The sequence below is a fragment of the Lacerta agilis genome, chromosome 13, assembly GCF_009819535.1.
Source record: "Lacerta agilis isolate rLacAgi1 chromosome 13, rLacAgi1.pri, whole genome shotgun sequence".
NCBI classification, from domain to species: Eukaryota; Metazoa; Chordata; class Lepidosauria; order Squamata; family Lacertidae; genus Lacerta; species Lacerta agilis.
In genome coordinates this window covers 10158799-10182311 of record NC_046324.1, presented here as the reverse complement: position 1 = coordinate 10182311, position 23513 = coordinate 10158799, and the positions used below count along the sequence as shown (strand labels likewise).

The 23513-nt window shown below is 43.8% G+C and overlaps 1 protein-coding gene across 5 annotated transcripts in view; it reads right to left on the bottom strand.

The window, feature by feature from the left end:
* The window catches only part of MYO5A (myosin VA), a 112853-nt gene that overhangs the window by 17118 nt on the left and 72222 nt on the right, over positions 1-23513 (bottom strand). For 2 of the 5 annotated variants that reach the window (XM_033167224.1, XM_033167222.1), the window contains exons 21-31: positions 16756-16995; positions 15603-15851; positions 13217-13310; positions 11931-12079; positions 11017-11130; positions 6846-6989; positions 5880-5933; positions 5359-5586; positions 4268-4276; positions 2759-2859; positions 1379-1459 (exon numbers count right to left, since the gene is read on the bottom strand). In XM_033167224.1, coding sequence (XP_033023115.1) covers positions 1379-1459; positions 2759-2859; positions 4268-4276; positions 5359-5586; positions 5880-5933; positions 6846-6989; positions 11017-11130; positions 11931-12079; positions 13217-13310; positions 15603-15851; positions 16756-16995 — 1463 coding nt within the window. The remainder of the gene's footprint in view (positions 1-1378; positions 1460-2758; positions 2860-4267; positions 4277-5358; positions 5587-5879; positions 5934-6845; positions 6990-11016; positions 11131-11930; positions 12080-13216; positions 13311-15602; positions 15852-16755; positions 16996-23513) is intronic. The other 3 variants (XM_033167225.1, XM_033167223.1, XM_033167226.1) reach the window with 3 other exon arrangements.

The window sequence follows — 23513 nt, the reverse complement described above, 5'->3', positions numbered from 1 at the left end:
ACGTGAACAAATAATTCATTTGCTGCTTGTGAATTATAGGAGGGAAGGAACAGAGGAAATGAATGGGGGACGCTGGAGTACTGAGATTAATGCTAAAATTGCATCTTCTACAAATGAGCACATACCTCAAGCTGAGCGGCTCCATCAGACACACTTTCAGGGTTTAAACAGACCTAAGCAGACCAGCTAACAGCTACATTGACCAAGCACTTAAAAGGTAAATATGAATAATTTACCTTTCATTTCTCTGGCCCTTGCTCTAGAACCTTTCGCTTCTAGAACATGGACAAAAGAAACAAGAGCTACGGAGCCACCTCTTCCCTCGCTTACTCTGCAGCATGGAAACTACTCGCAAGTTAGCGTCTAGCAGACTTACAAACACAGTAGTTAATGTTTAGTGTTTTGTTAGCACAAGAAAAGAAAAGACACTGGTTAAAATAGCATTTGTAAAAAAAACAAAAAAACCTATGTTGGTTAATTTGTTTGGTAAAAGTGTACAATGAACTACTCTAATCACTTGAATGCTAAAGTAACTAAATTCAGTGCAAACTGAGAAGTGGGGGCCAGCAGCAGAGGAAGCCACTTGAGCACTTGGGGTGGTGCACCCAGGGGCAGGGGCAAGCCGCCCATAGGGGCGTGGTGCACTGCGGGGTCTCTGGAGTCTGCCTGCTTCCTCCCACTCAACCGCCATACAGCTGGGGGGGGGGGAGACAGCGAGCAGACCGCCATTAGTCATTTGTTTGGGGGGGGGGGTTGACAGTGTATGTAATAATATGGCTTGTAGACATTTTTAACAGGCTCCAGGATTTGGGGGGCTCTCTGAGAGCTGGGTTCTTGCCCTTTAGCCACCAAGTTTTCACATAAGAAAACAAAAATCAACAGGAAGCAGGTGGATGGCCAACAGTGGCTTCTCCTCCTCCTCTTTTCCTTGCTGTCACAGGGAGAGGGTGGACAAGCTGAGCTGACTGGCTAAGAAGGAGAATCAGCTACCATCACTACAAGCCCTCTCCTGCTATAAGTCCTAAGTCTTATTATATGTAGGTGTAAGTCCTAAGTCTTATTATTTGTAGCTCAGACACATCTTCATCTTTATTTTTATGATTCAGAACTTCCACCGCAGCAAATCTGGGATGTAACAGGTCAATAGTGGACCTCTACCAGATTGTGGGGCCCAGCTAATGTCCCACCATGCCACTTGCCGATGCTGAGCCTGATTTGACGTGCCAGCCTTGGGGGGTTCCATTCTTCCCTTGTTTTAATAAATCCATTCAGTCTTGTTAAATGACTATAAGAAACAGCATTGCAAAAGCAGGTCCACAGCATGTTAGTAACACGAGAGAGAGAACGCAAGAAGATCCGCCCTGAGAAGTCTTGTAACCTGTTGGCTTGTTTTAGCCCTTCATATACCAGCCACAGCTCTCCGTCCTCATTCAGCATATGATAGTCCTGAAGAGATGATCTTCCAAGCAAATTGTTTTGTTTTGTTTTGTTTTTAAATGCAAAAACACAAAAAGGGATACATGATGGTGATGGTGTAGCATGCTAATTAAAAGGACAACGCAAGTTGAGTAAGTGTTATTAAAAAGGGGGAACCTTCGTCTCCACAACTGCAATTCTAAACTTTTCAGCAGTGCAACCCTATCCATGTTTGCTCAGAAGCAAGCCCCACTAAGTTCTGTGGGACTTATGGCTATATAAAATGTGCATAAGATCGTAGTCTAACAGTGCAATTCTATACATGTGTACACAGAAGTCAGTCCCAGTGGGTTCATTTTTTAAATGTTTTATTATTCTTTCTTTAATCATTTCATCTTCAAGCTCCTAATAAATTCCAAATACTGAAATCACATAAAAGTATATGTGTGACAAAAATATGCCTAAATATAAATACAGTGGTGCCCCGCTAGACGAAAATAATTCGTCCTGCGAAAATTTTCGTCTAGCGGGTTTTTCGTCTAGCAAAGTGGCAATGGAAGCCGCGCTTTCTCTAGACGAAAAAAAAAAGACGGAAAATTTTCGTCTTGCAAGGCAGCCCCATAGACTTTTTCGTCTTGCGGGGCTGCCTTCCGCTAGACGAATGCCTTTGTCTAGCGAGTTTTTCGTCTTGCGAGGCATTCGTCTAGTGGGGCACCACTGTATATAGATAACAAATATTTCATATTTTGCTATATTGCAGTCCTAGCTATTCCAAGCTCTTTTATTATATATTGCACAACTGGCCTGCAACTATTTAATATTTCTTTATACTCCCCATATGTTCATAACTTTATTGTCAGCTTCAAAGTCAACTGCTTCCATAGATTCCTAACTAAACTCTTTCTTGTTAGGCTTATTAGTAACCTTTTGAACTTTCACAATCATGATTCTGGCTAACATTAGTATATATGGCACTTGTGGTTGAATGCTTCTAGGTATCCTCTGATTATCCACATAATTCAAGAGGTGCACACGATAGCACCCCAGTGAGTTCTACAGAGATTGCACCCGTGTATAGAACTGCAGTCTAAGTTAATGGAAGTATATGTGATAACTTGCCTGAGAAAATTAAATTAGTAGGATATATTCAGATAAGACAGCATTGTTCCAAATTCCTTAAACCAGAAAAAAAACAACTTCTATTCTTCTAATGCAAATTAGAACCACTGCACAAGTAGCACCGAGCAGTTAATTATTATTATTACTGATATTCTGTTTTGTTTACAGCCAAGGGAAGAAGCAAACTGTACAAAATAGATACACAATGTAAATGCACACATACCTGTTTGTCTCCTTCAGACCAATATACGCCTGGGCTATCTCTCCTTTGTCCTTCATCTTCTGTACATCCTCTAAAAGGATTGTGGAGTCTGTCATGGTGTTCTGGAATGAATTAACAGAAAGCAGTTGCACAAAATAGATTACCTGAAGTCTTTTTTAAAAAATATATTTTTATTAAAGATTTTCTTGGTTTACAAAAGTACATGCCTTGTCTCTTTTTTCAGGTTGTACAGTCTTTCTTACAGATCAGCTACATTAGTTGTGAGACAGTATAAGTACAGTATAAGGTTGGGGAAGAAGGGGTTGTGTGGTGAGGCTTATATTCTTTTGTATAGTGTGGATGTGGGGTTTTGTGTCAGCATCAACTGAGTAGGTTCTCTTTCTATTCGTTAATTACATTTCCTCATTAGTCTTTTTTTTAAAAAAAGAGTTTTTTTGTGGGAAGGACGTGTGTGGCCTATACACATAGTGGTGTTCTTCATGCCGTACATAGTTAAAACTGGTGGAATTTGCTGCCACAGGATGTAGTGATGGCTGCCAACTTGGACATATTCAGAAAGCAATTAGGCAAGGTCACGAGGCTATCAATGGCTGCTAAATATGATAGCTGTATACCACTTCCAGTAATGGAGGTGTCATTCCTCTGAATCGCAGTTGCTGGGAAATGCAAGCAAAGAGAATGCCATTGGTGTTTCTGTCCTGCTTTTAGGCTTCCTATAGGTATCAGGTTGACCACTTGGAGAACAGAATGCTGAATAATATGGGCCTTTGGCCTGATCCAGCAATACTTTTCTTATGCTCTAACGGTTTAGTCATTATTATTTATTTTTCTCACACCATAGAAATTCCTTGGGCAGTTTATATAGTGTGTATTGGAGTAGCACTGGTGGGTGCCAACTTCAAATTCTCATGCAGTTATGAAGCTCACCAAATGATCCCGGGGACACTCATTCTCTCTCTCTCGGTCTAACATACTTCATAAGTTTGTTGCAAGGATAAAATGGGTATAGGGCAGACAGGCTGCCTTGAGTTCCTTGAAGGAGGTGTACAAATAAAAAATTTTAAGGAATGAATAAAAGCAGCACTGTTGTTGCCCAACCAAAATGCAAGAAACCAGGCTGATTGTGAGACCCATGAAGAAGCCTGCACCTTCTTATGGAGATCCATTTCTCAAAGATCCTTGGTCATATAAGAAGTCAAAAAATTCACTTTTATAATATGAAGAATGCACATTAAAACAGTATGTGTCATTTACACATATGTAAACTCTGCGATTGCTTAAGCACATCAACCAGTTACCAGTACATGCTGTGTTCAGTGAAAATTCTAGCAATTAAAATAAACTGACCATTTATTGGATGGTTGTTGCTTTTTTAATGTATTGTAATTTTGGATTTTAATGTATTTTTGTTCTGATATTTTCTGGTACCCTGCCCTGAATCATTATTTTTTAAATGAAGCATGGCACATAAATGTTTTTAACAAACAAACAAGAAGAAAATCAGCTTACCTTGTCATCCTGGTAAACCATTTGCAAGCAGGGAAAGGAACAAACAAACCTAGTTACTCATATTTGTTCTCATTAAAGATCACAAGTTTCCCTTTTTATTTGCAAGTCTCCTGTATGAACTCGTGCATGTACCACCAGAAGACTTGCAAGTCGGTTCCAATATCACTTTGAAACAGACTGCTCCGTTCATACCGAGTTCCATCTCTCTCTCTCTCTCTCTCTCTCTCTCTCTCTCTCTCTCTCTCTCTCTTTCACACACACACACACACACAGAGAGAGAGAGAGAGAGAGAGAGAGAGAGAGAGAGAGGAGGTAACTACGCATACATCCACACCTGCATGAACCTGATTTAAACAACTCTTCCTCCTCAAAAAAGAGATTATGCAAATCAAACCTACAGACATACAATCATTCATGCACAACACCATCACAACACATTACATCATACATGGGAGGTGCACATCTTTTCTTCAACTATGTGCTGTTTATCCAATTGCTGCTGTGAAAGTGATACCTGCTAGATGGTATTAACTGAGGCTCCCAGACACTTCTCTACCATATGTTCAACTTTCCAAACAAATCAAGCTTCTTGCCTATACTGCTGGCAAGTTCTGCTGCCATTACTGGTGACAATCATATTTTAACTGCATCTATCGTTACAAAATCAGGGAAAGGGAGCCGAGGCCTTCCATGTGTTATTGCAGTGCAGCCCACATAATCCCTGAACGTTGGTCAGGCTGGCTAAGTTGCAATAGGGGGCTGCAGTAGAACGACATCTGGCGGGCAATACAGGTTCCCCACCTCCATTATTTCATGTTATTTTACATCATGTTATTTCAACAGCACCGAGAGTATTCCAACAGTGCAGGAGACTATGGTGTGATTTCCTTTCAAAGCTGGTGCACCTCACATGCAGCCAGTGGTGTTGCAGGAGAGGGTGGAGTCAAATTTCCCCCTCTCCATGGCAGCATCCAGATGCACACTCAGGTCAACAATGGATTCTGCTGGGGAGAGAAAAAGCTACACTGCTTAAGCAAACTGCTCTCTCATCAAAATTCACGTTAAGTCCAATTTTTCTTTCTGCTACTTACCTTAGGCTGAATTGCCTCCTTCTGACTCATGAGTTGGGACCTTAGAATGAGGACTTCCTCCTTACGTACTTCCAGCTCCTCACTGACAGAGGTCATCTGATCCAAGAGGACCCTATACGCTGGGGCACCAGGGGCAGTGACGTTAGGAGCGCTCTTTTCCATCAGGGCCTTCCTCAACTCATTCAACTCATTCTTGAGTTTCTTATTCTCAGATTCAAGCTCTTGGCGCTGAAGCAAAGGGGGAGGAACACAAACACAGTTGCTCTCTCATTCACCAGCAACCTTAACGCAAATTAGAAAGGTTTGGAGTGGGGTTTGTGGGGAAAGTCTTCACCGATCGTTAGCTAGCCTCTCTTACGGTGTTCTGGTAATGATTACTGTATTACTGTATATGGTGTGTGTGAAACACTGTGAACACACAAAATCTTCTGTAAATACTATTGTAATATGCTTTTTTAATTTTAACATGGCTATTTTAGGGTAATGTATAGGATTGGGTCACTTTAAAAACTCAGAATTACCTTAAGTGATTCATACTCCAATTCTGCACCTCTCATCTGAGGCCTTTCTTCCTCCTGGGGAAACAAAAGACAGAGATAAACTTTTATCCTTTGGCCAGAACTATCTACATCTGCAAAACAGAAAATTAGCAGGAAGAACAGCATGATTAATTTTACAAACTTTTTGGGGAGTGTGTGTGATACAATGTTATTGGTGTATCTGGTACTAATATTGCTTTTATAGTTCATAAATATTCACAGCTGAGGCAATTAAAACCACACATAATAGGAATCAGGATCTAGTCTGTAGTGGAAGTCCTCCAACTTTGAAAAAACCTCTCTAACAGTGCAATCCTATGCATTATATGGTCAGAACCAAGTCTTGCTAAGTTCAATAGTGCTCTACAAAGGCACTGTAAAGACAAGCCACAGTCCAATTTGCATATTCCCAGACACTACACTGTGGCTGCCACTTCATGTAGTCAAGCAAGTCTAGACACCAACCTCAACCAGAAGACAGATGCCAAGAGTACGGGGAATGGCCTAGAGTAACCTCCCATGCTTAAAAATGCCCCCTCCCAAATGGACAGTTTAGCTGATTAACGTAATGTAAAATTAAAGTAAGAGGAAGGTTCAGGAACAAATCAATTTTTAAGGTTCACAGGAGTTACTCATGGAAGCAAAATGTCCTTAAAAATAAGGATACCCTCTGAGCCTCCAACACCAATTAATCAATCAACACAATGCAGAATTAAAGAGCACACAACTGCAGCCTTTTGACACAATAAAGACACCACATGGGAAAGCCAGAGAAGCACTCAGGCGTTACTGCCTGCATCTTGCCTTAGGTATGTCTCTCCTGTATTCTGACAAGCATAGATCTTCAGCCTTTTTACCAGGACACCATTGCTGGAATAAGACCCCAAATTTCACCAGTATTTAGGGATAGCTATATTATAAACAAAGCCAAACCATTTTGGTCTTTACCTTGACCTTGGTTCGGAGAGCTTGTTCCTCTTTCTTGTCCAGCTCATCCTGCAAGGACTGCTTTTCCTGCTCCAGCTCTGAAACCCGTTTTTGTAATTTGAGGAATAGAGACATGTCCAGAGGTGCTTTCTTCTCGCTTGGCTCCTGATTCAAGGGAAATCGTGGGCAAGTCAGAATGTTTCCAAGTTACAAAAAGGGAGGTTTTTGTGGGGAGGGGGACAGTCTGCATATTAGCTATCATCCTGAGGAGAAAGCTGGAAACAGACTCTGCATGATGGTTCCTTCATAACAAAAGCATAAAGTGTGGGGCATGGTTCTTTCACCTGGCATGAAGAGTATCTCCAACAGCATCAGCTGTTGCCATGGACAAGGGGATTGGTAGGGAAACGGTCCATGCAAAATGGAAGAACCACACCACATGAAGGCAACAGCATGGGGATGCTTTTCCAAGCTGGTTCCAACTGAGCATGTTAACATGCAGACTGTCCCTTAGAAGCAAGGGTGGGAGGGAAGGAATGACTAGAAGTATATAAATGTTACTTGATTAGGAGAGCTACTTACTGGCATCCAGAATTTTCCAGATGTTATTTTAGAAATCACAACTTTAAAAAGTCATTTTGATAAATAAATCTAATATAAAAAAGCATCTACCCTAAAGCCTTAAAGGCAGAAGACTAGTAACTAACTAGAAGGTTTAAGGTCTGTGACCAATCATACCTTTCCTTCTTATTTGTTTGAAAGGGGAGGGGAGGGAAAAAAAGAGTAGGTTTGCAGTTAGTTTCAAAGAAAATAATAAGCACAGTAAGTTTCTGTAACCAAAGAGCAGTGAGATAAACACCATTGCTTAAAAACTTGGATCTACTATTAGATGACTTAGCACGGTGAAATGTGAAAGCAATTGGAAGTATTTCCGTATACCCAGAAATGCATGACTTGGTTGGGTATTCAAAGACAGCATGTGCTCATCTTTGCATTTGTGTGTGGCCTATCGAAAACACAAAGGAGTGGTCATATAACCAACTGATTTCATACCCTAGTGATATCAGTTAATTAGGAAACACAACAGCCTATTGCATACTACTCAACACATGGCAGACCACCTAGGATATGAAATATACTTTATGTTAATGGGGAAACTATGGCACAGAGGACTGGTCTCCACACAAACTTAAACAGTCCTCAATGTATTTTTTTCAGTATGATACAGTATGTCTTGTCAAGTTTGAAGAAAATGGAGAAAAGCTTAAGGTTCACTTTCCCTACAGGAACTGTGCAACTCCTGCCTCTGGCCACCCCCATGCAAATTTAAAAAGTGGGGTATAAAAATGCCCTGTTCCTCCTCATAGCGCCCTGTTCCTCAGCTAGCCTTTTTCCAGCTAGCATCCAAAGAACAATGGTTGGGGAGCACAGAAGGTTTCACCCCTACTTTGGGAAGCTACAAAGTTCAGGGGAAAAGAAAATAAACAAGAAAAACAGAACAAATCAGCATCCCTCTTGGTCTGTAGGCATCAGCTATAGCTTATTATCTAGCAAAATGCTTCCACACGGCTGCCAATGGTAGAGCACATGCTGTGCACGGCAAAGGTGCAAGGTTCAATTCCTGACATTTTTGTGCAAAAAGATCAAGCAGCAGGTATTTGGAAAAGTTTGAGAGGCTAGAGAGTCACTGTCACTGTCACTTTTCCTCAGCCTGCAGTCCTCCAATTGCTTTGGACTACAACTCTCATCAGCCACAGTTTGCGTTGAGTTGTAGCCCCAAACATCAGGAGAGCACCAGGTTGAGGAAGTCAACAATACCAGGCATCTTTCTATGTACTGACTAGAGCCCTAGCTATACAGTTCAACAGGATGAGAAATGGGGATGGCTGAGAAGTTATTTGTTAAGAATAAAAAAAAAATCCTTCCAGTAGCACCTTAGAGACCAACTAAGTCTGTTCTTGGTATGAGCTTTTGTGTGCATCTGAAGAAGTGTGCATGCACATGAAAGCTCTTACCAAGAACAAACTTAGTTGGTCTCTAAGGTGCTACTGGAAGTTATTTGTTGTTACTCTGAAGCTGTGCACAAAGCACTCATAAGAGAGGAGTGAAAAACTCAGCTGCCCTCTTTCCTAGTGGGTGTTCTCAGAGTCACCACCACTGACCCAAACAGAAGAACAGCATGGAAGTAAGGAGGGCAGCTTGCATTTCAAAGACACAACAGGTTCTTCCCAGCGCCTTTGTATCAGTTTCCCCCAGGTGTATGAGAATAGGCTGAAACAATAACACCAATCACAAAGCTGCCTATTGGATGGAAGGGAGTTCTGCTGAGTTGTGAGAGTGCTTGTTGTCTGGGTCATACCTAGTACCTAAGCTGACAAAGTGGGCAAGACGCGTCCTGGACCAATTAATTGCCTTAAAAACTTTGCCCACTTTCAAGTGATTGTGTTCTTGAGTGCCATGATTACAGGGAAAGAATAGAAAATCTTCCTGTGTGTCTTGTCAGGTGGTTATCTGGCCAGGTAGTGCTTCTTTAGCAAGAGAGGGGACAACAGGGGCTTATGCCAAGCAGAAAGCGAAATCTTATCCCAAGAAATGGCTGGAGGAACATCTCCTTCAAGAACCAACGCAGCAAGTTTGTGCTTCTATGGAGCAAGTATTTGGTTCCTTTTCCTTGTTTTAAAACCCATATGCAGCAAATAATAAATAAGACAAAACAGCTTATGAATTCCACCACCATAAAAAATATAATGCATCCATAAGCATCCAATATTTTTCATTTAGTTCTGTATAACCATTATCAAGCAGCTGCAGCAACATTTGAATTATTCATAACTGATACTCATTTCCTAAGGCAGTAACATAGCTGAGTAATCATTCTGGAAATATCCCAAACCTTCTAGTACTTAAAATGCAGAGCAAGCCACCATTAAAAATGTACCCTTCAAAAATAGTTCTCTCTCTCTCCCTCCCTATCACCAAGATAACAATTCATCTAAATTGGAAAACTACCTTACAAGTTACAATATCTGATCCCAGTAAATTTCAAGGGCTCACCCATATTGTGATGCCAAGACACATATCTGAACATGTCAAGACACCTATCTGAACATAATGCCCAAACAACATGCTAGTTCAATGTTTTGCAAAATTTTAAACCACTAATTGGTTCAAGATGCAATGCTCTGTTGCCTGCTTTGTTGGCTTATTCATTTCTTGAATTCTCAGAGTGGTAAATTTTGGATAGCAGGAGGAGTTCAGACCCATCAGAATTTTCAGAAATCCCAAGTCCACAAAACACAAGTTTCCTGATACCAGTATAAAAGAATCCTGAAGTAGCAGTTCCTTACAGCAGTGTTTTTCAACCACTGTTCCGCGGCACACTAGTGTGCCGCGAGATGTTGCCTGGTGTGCCGTGGGAAAAATTGTGTTTATTTGATTCCTATTCAAGAGAATTACTTTATATATAGTCAATATAGGCACAGAGTTAAATTTTTTAACATTTTCTAATGGTGGTGTGCCTCGTGATTTTTTTCATAAAAAAAAGTGTGCCCTTGCCCAAAAAAGGTTGAAAAACACTGCCTTACAGAAGTAATTTTCATAAAATGTTCCTAGGAACCCTGGAGTTCCGCATGTTTGAAGTTATAAGTATGACATTGTTGGACTCACATGTGGTTGAAAGCTGCTGACTACCTGCAGCTGCAAGTTTTCCTTCCTACAGCATCTTCTAATTCTGACTAGCAAAAAGCTACTCATGACAAGCAGATATGGGTAACTGTATATTAGGGGTTGCCAATGTGGCATCCTTCAGGTGCTGTTGGACTACAACTTCCATCACCCCTGACTACTGGTCATGCTTGCTAGGGCTGATGGGAGTTGTAGTTCCACAGCATCTACAGAACTATCCCTGCTGTATATATGCATGCTATAATTAGACTGCAAGGATGTTATCATTAAACCCTGGCTATCAGTTATATGTCAAACATAGTACATGTGCATACAGTTTATCATGGAACAAGATACGCAATTTCAAAGAAATTCACTTGAGTCCACAGAAATAGCATACCTTTCCTATAAGAACAGCATAGTAAAAAACTGATATTGCAGTAGTGATTTACAATTTGAAGTGGGGGAAATCCATGGTGGTCTCAAAGCTATAAGTAGACTCTGATTCTTTTGTATTCTTTGATCTTACCTCTGTTCTCATTGGAAATTCTTCTGCCTCAGTGATCTCAGAGCTATAGGTGTATTCTGATTCATTGCTACTATGCGTGGAATCAGTTCTCTTGTGTCCAGGCTTGGAGATGCTCTGGGGAGAAAGAAAAGTGGGCAGAAAAATATGATAGCTCTAGAGTTTGTCTTTTGCACTTCCAAACCCCAGAGATCTCATGCATGAGTGCTTTGTAGAAGTCAGGTGACTGATTTGTCTCAGTCATGGGAAGACAAATGCAAGAGAGGGACTAGGAAAGTAGCAGGGTGGAATAATAATAATAATAATAGTAATAATAATAATAATAATTATTATTATTATTATTATTATTATTATTATTTATTTATTTATTTATTCCCCTATACATATATATAGTTTCCCCAGCCACTCTTGGCGGCTTCCAACAGAATATTAAAACCAATACAGCATCAAACATAAAAAACTTCCCTAAACAGGGCCACCTTCAGTTGTCTTTTAAAAGTAAAATAGTTGCTTATTGCCTTGACATCTGCTGGGAGGGTGTTCCACAGGGCGGGTGCCACTACCAAGAAGGCCCTCTGCCTGGTTCCCTGTAACCTCACTTCTCGCAGCGAGGGAACCGGCAAAAGGCCCTCAGCGCTGGACCTCAGTGTCCGGGCAGAACGATGGTAGTGGAGACGCTCCTTCAGGTATACAGTACCTGGGCCATTTAGGGCTTTAAAGGTTGTTTAGGGCTGGTAAAGGATTAAGCAATGCCTCTGCATCTCCTGCCTTTCTACTCCAAATTGCGCCCCCCCATACTACTTTTCAGCTGTGCAGATGCAATCTGTGTTTCCAGACCCATGTCTGCTAGAGAAGATCTTGTTCAGCGTAGAAACTTTTTCAAATGAAATCTTTTCCAGGTTCTTTAAGGCACTCACCACCATAACCTTCATCTCATCCTTGAGGTCATCATAGCGCTCCTCTAACCGGCTGAACTCCTGAAGCAGATTCTGATATCTCTGCCTTTCATTGTTCAAATCCAGGTCTAGCTGCTTTGTCTCCTCGGTGAACCTTTTCTCCATGACCTCTGTAAAACAAAGTATGAAATCCAAATTGACATATACAGTCGTACCTTGGACCTCAAACGCCTTGACTCCCGAACAAATCAGCTCCCAAACGATCAAAACCCGAAGTGAGAGCTCTGGTTTTCAAATGATTTTCGGAAGCCGAACATCCGCCGCAGCTTCCGATTGGCTGCAGGATGTTCCTGCAGCCAATCAGAAGCCATGCCTTGGTTTTCAAACGGTTCTGGGATTCGAACGGACTCCCGGAACGCATTCTGTTCAAGAACCAAGGTACGACTGTATTACATTTGTACAGCAAGAAACAATGCATTTTAGTATCTAGAGACTATGGTTGCTTCCAGAAGACCTGTGAGTGAGAATTCATCCTGATTTGTTTGCAGGGAAATTAGACAATGTTAGACATTTAAAGAGCATTCATTCCAATTTGTTTGCAAGAAGGTTACGTGATACTGGATCAAACCAGTATTCAGTATTCAGAAATCCTACTGAACACTGGGGTTTTCTCCCAGGTAAGTGGGTTTGTGTAGGATTGCAGCCTAAGTAAGGAACTGTGGCCAGCTACCAGATTTGAAACAGTACAGCTACAAAGCTCCTGTCCTTGAACCACATTAGCAGCTAGTGCATCCAGCTGTGGAATGGTCAATTCCTCAGAAAGATTTAAGCAACTTCTTTAGCGTCACTACAGTTCAATATCTGAGGCTCGGAGTCCATTTAACTGCTCTCTTAAAAAAAGAAATTCTAATCCCACAATTCAACTCCTCCAATGCTATGCAAATGAGGCAGTAAGGCTGGTTCAGGACTCACTTATGCAAATTTTATCCTCCATGCAATATTGCCTCTAGCCCTGAACCAGTGCAATATCCTACCCTCAAATAATGGATGGGGAAAAGAGAGAGACAGCCTTTCTGCACAGTGATAATTTGATGCTTGCACAATCCATTTCACTCTTTCTCCCGGGAGTGTTGATACTGAGTTCCTTGGGGTCAGTGATTAAAGGTGGAGGCCCATCATGTTACAGAGTTTTGCTTAATTGATAAAAAAAGCAGAGGAGAGAAAAGGGAGAGAAGAAGGGAGCGTGTGTGTATGTGTTTGTGCATGCAAAAACCATCAACAAAACCAAACTTCTGAACCAAGGTTACCTGTTATCTCTTTGGCCTGGTCCTGGATCCGACGGTTCAGCTCATCCTTTTCTGTTTTAAGCAGTGTGTTTTGCTCTTTTAATTCCAGTACCAACTAAAAAAGAAAAAAAAATAGTATTGGGAAAGGTTCACAGTTGAAACAGAAAAAAAATCCATCTTAACAAGTACACTGTTTGAGTAACAAATTCCAGGGGTCAGCAAACTTTTTCAGCAGGGGGCCGGTCCACTGTCCCTCAGACCTTGGGGGGGGGGCAGACAATATTTTGAAAAAAATAAAATGAACAAATTCCTATGCCCCACAAATAACCCAGAGATGCATTTTAAAAGGGCACATTCTACTAATGTAAAAACACGCTGATTCCCGAACCGTCCATGGGCCGGATTTAGAAGGCGATTGGGCCAGATCCGGCCCCCGGGCCTTAGTTGGCCTACCCATGAATTAAACGATTTTTCCTGGGCAATTCTAGACAAAGCTAACCAGTCAATCTGCATGAATGATACATCTACTGCTATCACAGCCTTGTCTATATGTAGCATTTTCATCGAATCTGATTGGAAATCATGCTCTGCATAACATAGAAACAGTGTTGGCTGTGCCCATTGGAACTGATGGGGTGGAAGGCCGAGAGGCCAAACATAGATGGAGCCTGAGCCAATGACAGGCAAAATCAAATAATTCCGAGTTTTGTTCCTATCCTCACTGAGTTCTACAAGGGCAACACTGAGACTAAGGAGGAAGCTGATAAGCAGTGGATTGGGAGTAAACAAGAAGGCTGGCAGGTGGGGCCTGACTGAAGGCAGACTGAAGTTGGTGGGGCAGGGTGCCATTCACCCTAATCAACCAACCTCCACTCCCGAGAAAATGCAATAATCATCCAAAACTGAACTGAGCATATTCTCTCTCTGCTTACCAGAGTCTCTACTTCCCTTGTCTTCCTAAGTATAGGCTGAAATGCTTTTTCAGCCTGGACCTCTCCTCGTGTGCTCTGTAAAGGAGCATTTACACTGAAAGGATAAATTAATATCTTATTTATAAGTGGGGGAAATGCTAGCCAGCTTTTTTATGCCTACATCTCAATTGAGGAGGCTTAAGTCAATTAAAATTACAATCTCACAATAAAGTTACAGCATCAGTTAAATTACAACAGGGTCAGGCGTAATACATTTATCTAGCGGGCAAGGGAAATGGAAAGGTCTAGTTGGTAGAAAACAGCCAAAGAGGAGACTACCTGAATCTTGGAAGAGGGGAGGGGGAATTCAACAACCTGGGCGTCACCACAGAGTAGGCCCTCTCACTAGCCTCTGCCAACCATGCTTCCAGCCGAAGTGAGACACAGAAAAGGGCCTCTCCATCAGATCTTAGGCAGCAGGGAGGCAGGCCAGTATAAGAGTTGTCAGTCCTTTAGGTATGCTGGACCTAAGCCATTCAAGTAATCACCAACCATTTGAATTGTGTCCAGAAACAAATTGACAACCAGCACAGGCAATGCAGAACATGTGCAAAACAGTCTCATGTCAAGTCAAGGGCCCATTAACATTCCATGCCAACTGAAGGTTCCACAGAAGCTTCCTCCATATTCCCAGCTACAGCATATTGCAATAATCCAATCTAGGTGTAACTAAGGTGATCTCCTCAGTAAAGGGCACACCTGGCCCACACAACACACATTTCTTACCTCTTCTAAGAGGGCATCTATCACCAATGATTTCTATAAGATGAATCTTAAAAGTAACTGGCAGTTATCTAAGCACTCAAAGCCCCCTACTTCTCTTGCAGCATAGAGATGGAGTTTGGTTCCATCTTGCTCTTTTTTCCAGAAACAAAATGCCCAGCTCATCACCACAGATTCAGAGTTCTGTTTCCCCTTTGGGGTTTTAGGCTGCGTTTCCCCTCACCTTCTCCAATGCAATAGAGCCACCCAGTCTCCAGCTTACATTGCAGCAGCTTTCTGATCCATCTCTGGCTCTCTACCTTGATGTGTCTTGTCCAGAAGGAGACTTCTCAGATCCTGTCTTCAGCTCCCATCCTGGGCTTTCATCTGATTCTGGCTCTGACTCTCCCTTCACTTCTGCTCTCTCTATGTCTGAGTCTCTGCTCCTGTCCTCTGTCCCTGACTTCCATGTCCTCTGCACTTCTTCTCTCTCTCTCTCTGGTTACTCCTACACCTTACGAGGCAATTAGGAGGACATGGGGACACCAGGCATCTAACCACTTCCAGTCTGACTCCATTTACATCCGGTTAGGGAGTCCAAGTCCAACTTATCATGCAACATCAATAAAGGATGCAGCCCTAGGTATCTTACATATGTTTGGATTTATGAATATGCACAAATGCGCCTTCAGGTTGTTCCTAAAGTTCTGTGCTGCAGAGCAAGACATACTCACCTGATCTGTTTCTTGTTTGTATATTTCTGCCTGTTCCTCAATTGTCTTCTTCTCAGTTTGTGTTTGGTGCAGTTCCTTTCTGAGCTTGCCAATCTCCTCTTGAAGGCTAATGACACGGTTGGTGGCATTCTTGGCCTCTTCTTCACTCATTTTAAGTCGTTCTACATCATTCTTTAGCTTCTCTGTCTCAGACGTGTATGCTGCTTCCAGAGTACTTAGTTTCTCAATTAGGGATTTGGAGTCTTTGGACTGTGTAAAGCAAAAAAATGATAGAGATCAATGTTTCCAATGCATTTCAGTTTAACATTAAGCTTTCATGCTAGGAAAAGATGTGTTATTTATCATCATTTCTCAGCTATCCACAGAATGTGCACAACATCACACAATGAAAAAGTCTGTTGTAAGTAGGGACGGGAAAATCAGTTATTGTCTGTTTCGCTTCAGTTTTTCATTTTTTAATCTTAAATTCTCATTTTCACATCAGTTTGCAATTATTATTTTTTCAAAAGCCCTTGTGCAATTGCATCAGCGTTTTACTGCAAGGTTCTAATGTACAAATTATTATATGCATTTTTGCCAAATATATTCATTTTTGCAAGCAATTTCCCTTAATATAATGCATTTTGGTGCACACTTTTCCTAGAATATGTTTTTTGTACATATTAACTGGTTGGATAACTGCATTGCAATATAATGAGAATTTTGAAGGATGACCACATTTCAATCTGCATGATGTTTCAGGTAGTGCAAATTTTATAGTGGATATGTTTTTGCACCTTACATGTTGTTTTTATGGCGTAAGCTAGTTAGATATCACTTGCGAAATCTGCATCTGATTGCACTCTTACTTGCTAAAGCTGGGATGCACGACCTATGGCCCTTCAGGTGATGTTGGACTACAACTCCCATCAGCCCCAGCATGGCCAATGGCCAATAATGATGGGAGGTGGAGTCCAACAACATCTGGAGGGCTCCAAGTTCCCCATTCTTCTGCTAGAATGAAGGAGTTCAATTGAGTTGTCAGTTTATGAGGATACTCTGCTTTCCTACAAGAGTATCCAAAGCAGCTTATATAGTACTCCAAATAGCCCTTATTTCAAAATGCAGATGACGTAAGCTTCTAGCCATCCAACCCACAGACATGTCACTATACCTGCTCATCAATTCTACGTTGCAGCTGCATGATCTTGTTCTCCATGCCAAAGTTGAGTTTCTTGTAGTGTTCCACAGAGCGTGCCTCTATCTTCAGCTTCTTCAGCTCTCTCTTAGCCATCATGCGCCGGAAGCAGCATTGGAGATAGACAATTGCCTCCAAAGATCTGTGGTACCGCACACGAGCCAGCCAACCACGCACATGTTTCTGTATAATGGTGGCCTTGTGCCCACGAAGCATCTGCATATTAAAAAAAACACGCACACAATGATGGGCCTTGTACTGTACTCCAGACACTGTCATCAGGGATAATTAACTGATACCATGAACTGTGGCTAGTAAACTTAAAAATAAAGATAATTAAAGCCAAGAAATAAAGTAAGTAATATACTACTGCCTGTTTGGTACATGGAAAGCTGACTATGTTCCAGCAGTCTACAGTGCAGATTCCTTATATAATGTTACAAATATGTGCATGTGCCCACCCCACACACACACAATGTATGCCACACTATGGGTCAACAAAAGGATCTGGGTTTTTCAAACTCTGGATAATATTAACTGCTCCATAGATTAGGGTTAAGCAAATCATGTGAAACTGTTCCACAATATTCCCTTCTCCCGGTGCACTCTCACACAAATTTCATTTGGAGGTGGAACATTTCAATACTCTACCTTTGGGCAATGCCAGGCACTTCCCACAGCAGAGCCCCAAAGCTTATAACCATCATAACACATTAAACGCTTATGGCAATTATTTCAGTTTGAGGGTTCTTGAACCGCAATCTAATGTTCTTTTGTTGGTGCATAATGAACAGATCGCAAATTCTTGATTAACTCCTTATGTTGTTTCTAACCACACTACTAAATTACATCATGTGTCATAGAGGGGAAAACCTATACATGTCATAAAGAACTCAAGACTAAACTGGTTTATACCAAAACATTGATAGGTTCAACTGGCAAATTTGTCAATTTGGATTTCTGTATTTCTTCCCATAAAAAAGTCTCCCCCAACTTGGAGCTCTCCAGATGTTTTGTACTACAATTCACACAGCAGAAGTTGTAATCCAAACATCTGGAGGGTATCAAGTTGAGGAAAGATGCAAAAAACAGTGAAATAATTACCCATAATGATATGAAACTTCCAAAGATGTAGAAAGACAGATGTTCTTAAAAACAGTATATTGATTAAAAATTCAGAAAATGGTTAAACTCTCTAGTCATTTTAATATCATTTCATGTAAGTAACCAATACTATGACACATGACACACTATCAGTGACATTTCAACTACATCCACTGCTTTTAAACTGTCCTAGAAATACCTTGATTCAGGAGATATAGCAGATCCACATCTGATAGTACAAGTGAACCAAGTACATCCAAAGATATTATAAATTTTACTAAGGACACCAGGTGGTTTACAATATAGTACATGCAAACCTGGAGCCAGTGGAGCTTCCTGTGAAATTCACAGACATCACAAAAGCATCTCTTCCAGGAACCTCCCAAAAATATGTGAAGCAGATGAATCATCTCAGACACCTTATTACAGTCATGTGACCACTAAACATACCAGTTTTATAATGGCTACTGACACCTGTTGCAATTGCTTCCCCAGACAAAGTACCGGTAGTTTTGTTAATGGAACTATCAAACTACAGGAACACAACTGATGTGTCACAGGACATCATTTGCCAACACATCTGGATCAGGTCTGATATATTCACAGAACCACATATATGAAGTTACAGTTACAGAGGACACTGTTCCAGAAGGCTGCAGCCAGTTGAAGTACAGAAAACAACTGAAATTGCTTCTCCATAACCATTCTCATACTTGGGGTGTCTTTGTAATCCTTATATGGTGCCCATTTCAAAAGATTAAGAAAAAAGAGGAAGGCTTTGGCTCAGAAATCAATCAATCCATCCATCCATCCATCCATCAATAAGGGTGTAACAGATTTTTTAAAATATGAATGAAGTGAAAATCAAACATAAATGAGGCATAGAGATCAGGATATTGGGCTCTGATTAGAGCAGGGGTGGGAAACCTATGGCCTATGTGCCAACCCTGGCCTGCCCAGTCTCCCATTGGCTTGCAATACTGCGTTCATGAAACCACACCCACCAGCCCCAAATGCAATGTCACATGTGGGATCCGGTGTGGGGCACGTAGAGTTGCAGCTAAAGCAGGAAGACTGCTTTGTGCAGTATCCCCACCCCTGCTGGCCAAGACTAATAGGTGGGTGGACAAAGAAGTCAAATGGTATCAAAAGCTGGCCCATCAAGGTGGAGGAGACAAAGGGCCGGATTCTGCTAACCCAGCGTGCTAGCAGAAGCCAGTGCAAGGGCTCCTGCAATGCAACAGGACTTTCTCCCCTCTCCTCCCTCAGAATTTAAAGACCTGCTCAGCCTAAAAGCTCACCAAATGCCCTTGGCCCAGACCTCTCAACTGATTATGAAAAAACCCCAATGGACCTTGCCTTGAACTCCTTAAAGGAAGAGGCAGATATAAACAATAAAACAACGGAAACCCACCACAACCATCAAGTTGGGACACCAAACACTCATTGCTTGCTTGGCTAGTATTTCTCAAAGGATGTTTTAAAGCATAATTTAGGATAATTAGGAATGTAATAGATTCTTCAGAGGATAAAGAAACAATAATTGCTACAAGGCTCATTCCAATTACAACACTCACTTGCTAACTGAAAATATTCTGTTAGTCACACAGCAGAATCAGGCCTTACAAAAGGCCCTTCTCTTCATCATCTGAAGACTGCCTCCCTGCCAGGCTTCAGCCACATTCTTAGAAAGTGTGCACTATTTTGCCCCGCTAGAAAATATCTCGTCACCTTTCATCGCCTTTAGTGCAGCTGATGAGGGATTTGCTTTATTTAGAACATTTGTACTCCACTCTTCAGCCAAAAAGGCTCCCAGTGTGGCTTACATACAACCAATGAAAACAACCTGCCCACAGGTTTACAAAATACGGTACAGTGGTGCCTCGCAAGACAAAATTAATTCGTTCTGCGAGTGCTGTCGTATAGCGAATTTTTTGTCTTGTGAAGCACCAATGGGGGAATAGCGGTTTGATGGGGGGGGGAGAATCGGAAATTTTTTCGTCTTGCGAGGCAAGCCCATTGAAAAATTCATCTTGCGAGACAGCCTTTCGCTAGCGAATGCCTTTCGTCTAGCGTGTTTTTTGTCTAGCGAGGTACCACTGTACATGACACAAATGGAAATGTGGACATGGAGGGAAAAGGAAAAAAAGCAACGTTAGGCACCAATTCTTGAAGTTTAAGGAGTAGTTCTTATAATGATCAGATGGAATTGACATCCCAGTTTTGTTGCTGGAAAGTAACCAGGTAAATAGCAACTAACGTCCCCGTAATAGACATTTACTCACAATAATTCCTATGCTGCTACTTGTGCGTTTGGAGAGTAAATGCAAAAACACCACAGATGAGAAATGTTACAAAGACCTTTGGTACAGGCAGAGCCTAAGACTCACCTCTTTCTTATCACTTTGATGACCCATTTGAAATCTGAACACTACTGATGTCTCTTGGGACTAACTGCAACTTCACATCATACCACAATGAACTGTAATAGTTACTGTCATGCACTGTGTTTCTGCTGCAGTACAATTACTGTGCAATTTACATTGATTACCCCCAACAGTTAGTTCTGACTAGCTCTGTGGTAACTACAATAACCACAAAGGAAATGCAACAGGCTAACAAAAACAGATGTTCCAAAACAAAATCAGCAATGAACCATTAAAACTGATAAATGACACATAATGGATGAATCATCCTTAATTCCATAGCCAGAAAGCAGCTAAGCTGGTGATGTGGTTTAATTTTTACGCTAGAAGGAATGTGTGATGGCCTGGGAGTCAGACTCTGATGCTGAACCTGAGGGATCCCAGCCTGCACAGGATTCCCCGCCTCCAGAACCAGCTGAGCCGGGGCCAGGGCTTGAGCCTGAAGGATCCCCACCTGTGCTGGATCCCCAGGTGCAGGCATCAGCAGAGTCTGCTCTGGCTCCTGATGGGAGGGAGGACCCATTGCCTGCAGGTGCTCCACTCCCAGCCTCTTCAGAGGAAGCTGAGGCATCCCCTGGGTCCAGTAACCCACCAGCCTCTCCTGAGCTACAGAGGCTCAGGGCAGAGAGGCGAAGGGAGTTAAGTGTCTGCAGGAGGAGTGCTCGCCTCCAGGCCCGGAGGAGAGGCGAGTCTCCAGAGGATCGGGGCGGCCCTAAGCATAGGGCCAGATAAAAGCCAGCCAGACCCAGCCCAAGTTGCGTGAGCAACATAGTTGCAAGCGTGTGCTCAACCTGCAACCTTGTGCCTGAACCTGCCTTGGACCTTGACCTGCTCCCTGCCTCGCTCCCCGCCGGACTGACCTCCTTTGGACCCCTAGACCCAGGACTGGACTTGGACCTCGCTTCATGGTCAAACCCTTGGGGCCAGCACAGTTTGCTCACGCCACACCCGCACTCCCCCTTCGCTGGGGTGCGTTCGGGAGGAACTAATAGCCATGGCTGACCAGGCGGCTGCGCTGGTGGCATTGGCCCAGGAGAACCAGGCCTTGACCCACACCGTGCAGCAGCTAAGCAATGTGGTTACGGCGCTTCAGCAGCGTTTGGATGCCTTACCGGCTCCTGGGGCCGCTGCCCCAGCTCCTGGCAAGTACCCCGTGGCCCTGCCAGAGAAATTTGATGGGTCCCCAGCCAGCTTTCCCATGTTTCTCGCCCAGGCCAAGCTGTATATTCAGGGGCGAGCTCGGGATTTCCCCGACGACCGCACCAAGGTGCACTTCCTGATCAGCTTGCTGAAGGACCAGGCGGCCAAGTGGGCGTTGCCGCTGCTCCGGCAAGACTCCCCCTTGCTGACAGACTATACGGGGTTTTGCAATCTTCTGGAAACCACGTTTGCCAACCCTCAGAAGGGGAGTCAAGCCAATCGGGCAATTCGGCGGTTGAAACAGGGCAAGTCCACAGTGGCCATCTACGCCACAGAATTTCGGCTGCTGGCGCAGGACTTGACCTGGAACGACTCTGCACTGCGGGACCAGTATCTCGAGGGACTTTCAGACGAGGTACTGGATCAGCTGGCCACGTTGGATCGCCCTGCCACACTGGATGCCCTCATCCAACGGAGTCTGCAGATAGATGATCGGTTGGAGGACCGTCGCCAGGCCCGGGGCCGCCGGCACTCCGGGCTCCCAGCGCCGGTGCTTCCCTGCAGTTCCGTGGCCAGAGCTGAGTCATTGGAGGAGCCGATGCAGCTCGGGGCAGCGCGGCCTCGCCTCTCCCCCTCGGAAAAGACTCGGCGTCGGGAGGGGAACCTGTGTCTCTACTGCGGTGGGAGTGGACACTACGCCCGAACCTGCCCTGAGAAACGCCAGCCGCAGGTGAAACGGCCAACCCCAGTAGCCGATGGCCCAGGCTACCTGGGGCCCCAAGCATCGCATGATGGGCCCTCACCAGTGGAATTGCAACACCTCATGATACCGGTGCGTCTATACCCCCCCGGTGGGCCCTGGATTCTCACCCACGCTCTGGTGGATTCGGGGGCAACCCGCTCCTATATGGACTCTGCCTTCGCCACTCAGCATCAGGTGCCGCTTCAGAACAAGCCGGAACCAGTACAGGTGGAGGCAATTGACGGACGGCTCCTACGCTCGGGCGCGGTTACTCGGGAGACCCAGCCCTTGGTCCTGTGCTACCAGCAGCACCGGGAGGTGCGAACCCTGGACATTGCCACCATGCCCCGGTTTCCCCTGGTGCTTGGGATGGACTGGCTGGAGTCGCACAATGTTCAGATCGACTGGGTCAATCGGACTGTACGCTTCCCAGACCCGGGTTCCCATGCTCAGTCCGAGTTAGTAGCAGCTGCCCCCATGGGGCAGGCTGTGTCAACGCTCCCTGCCGTGTACCAGGACTATTTAGACGTGTTCGAGGAACAGGGAGCAGACCAGCTGCCACCTCATCGGTCCTTCGACTGCGGCATAGACCTCCAGCCTGGGGCGCCCCTGCCTGTAAGCCGCCTATATTCTCTTTCGGAGCCAGAGCGTGAAGCCTTGCAGGACTTCCTTCGCAAGAACCTGGAACGCGGGTTCATTAGGCCCTCTACCTCACCCACTGCCGCTCCTGTACTCTTCGTTAAGAAGAAGTGTGGGGAGCTTCGCCTCTGCCATGACTACCGGGCCCTGAACAAGATCACCATCCCAGACCGGTACCCCTTGCCCCTTATTGCAGAATTGCTGGAGCGGGTGCAGGGGGCGCAGATGTTCACCAAACTGGACCTCCGAGGGGCCTACAACTTGATTCGGATCCGTGCCGGGGACGAGTGGAAGACGGCATTCGGGACCCGGTATGGGCAGTTTGAATACCTGGTTATGCCGTTCGGATTATGCAACGCACCCGCCGTGTTTCAACGGTACATCAACCACGTGTTCCAGGACTTGCTAGACAAATACGTGGTGGTGTACCTAGATGATATTCTGATTTATTCCCGTGACCCAGCCCGTCACGAGAGTCATGTTCGGTCCGTGTTGCAGCGCTTGCGGGAGCACCGCCTGTATGCCAAGCTCAGCAAGTGCGAGTTCCACCAGCGGTCAGTGGACTTCCTTGGACACCGACTCTCCCCTGACGGGGTGCAGATGGACCCTGGGAAGGTGGCTGCGGTTCGAGAGTGGGCAGCGCCCCGGAACCGCAAGGACTTACAGCGGTTCCTAGGGTTCGC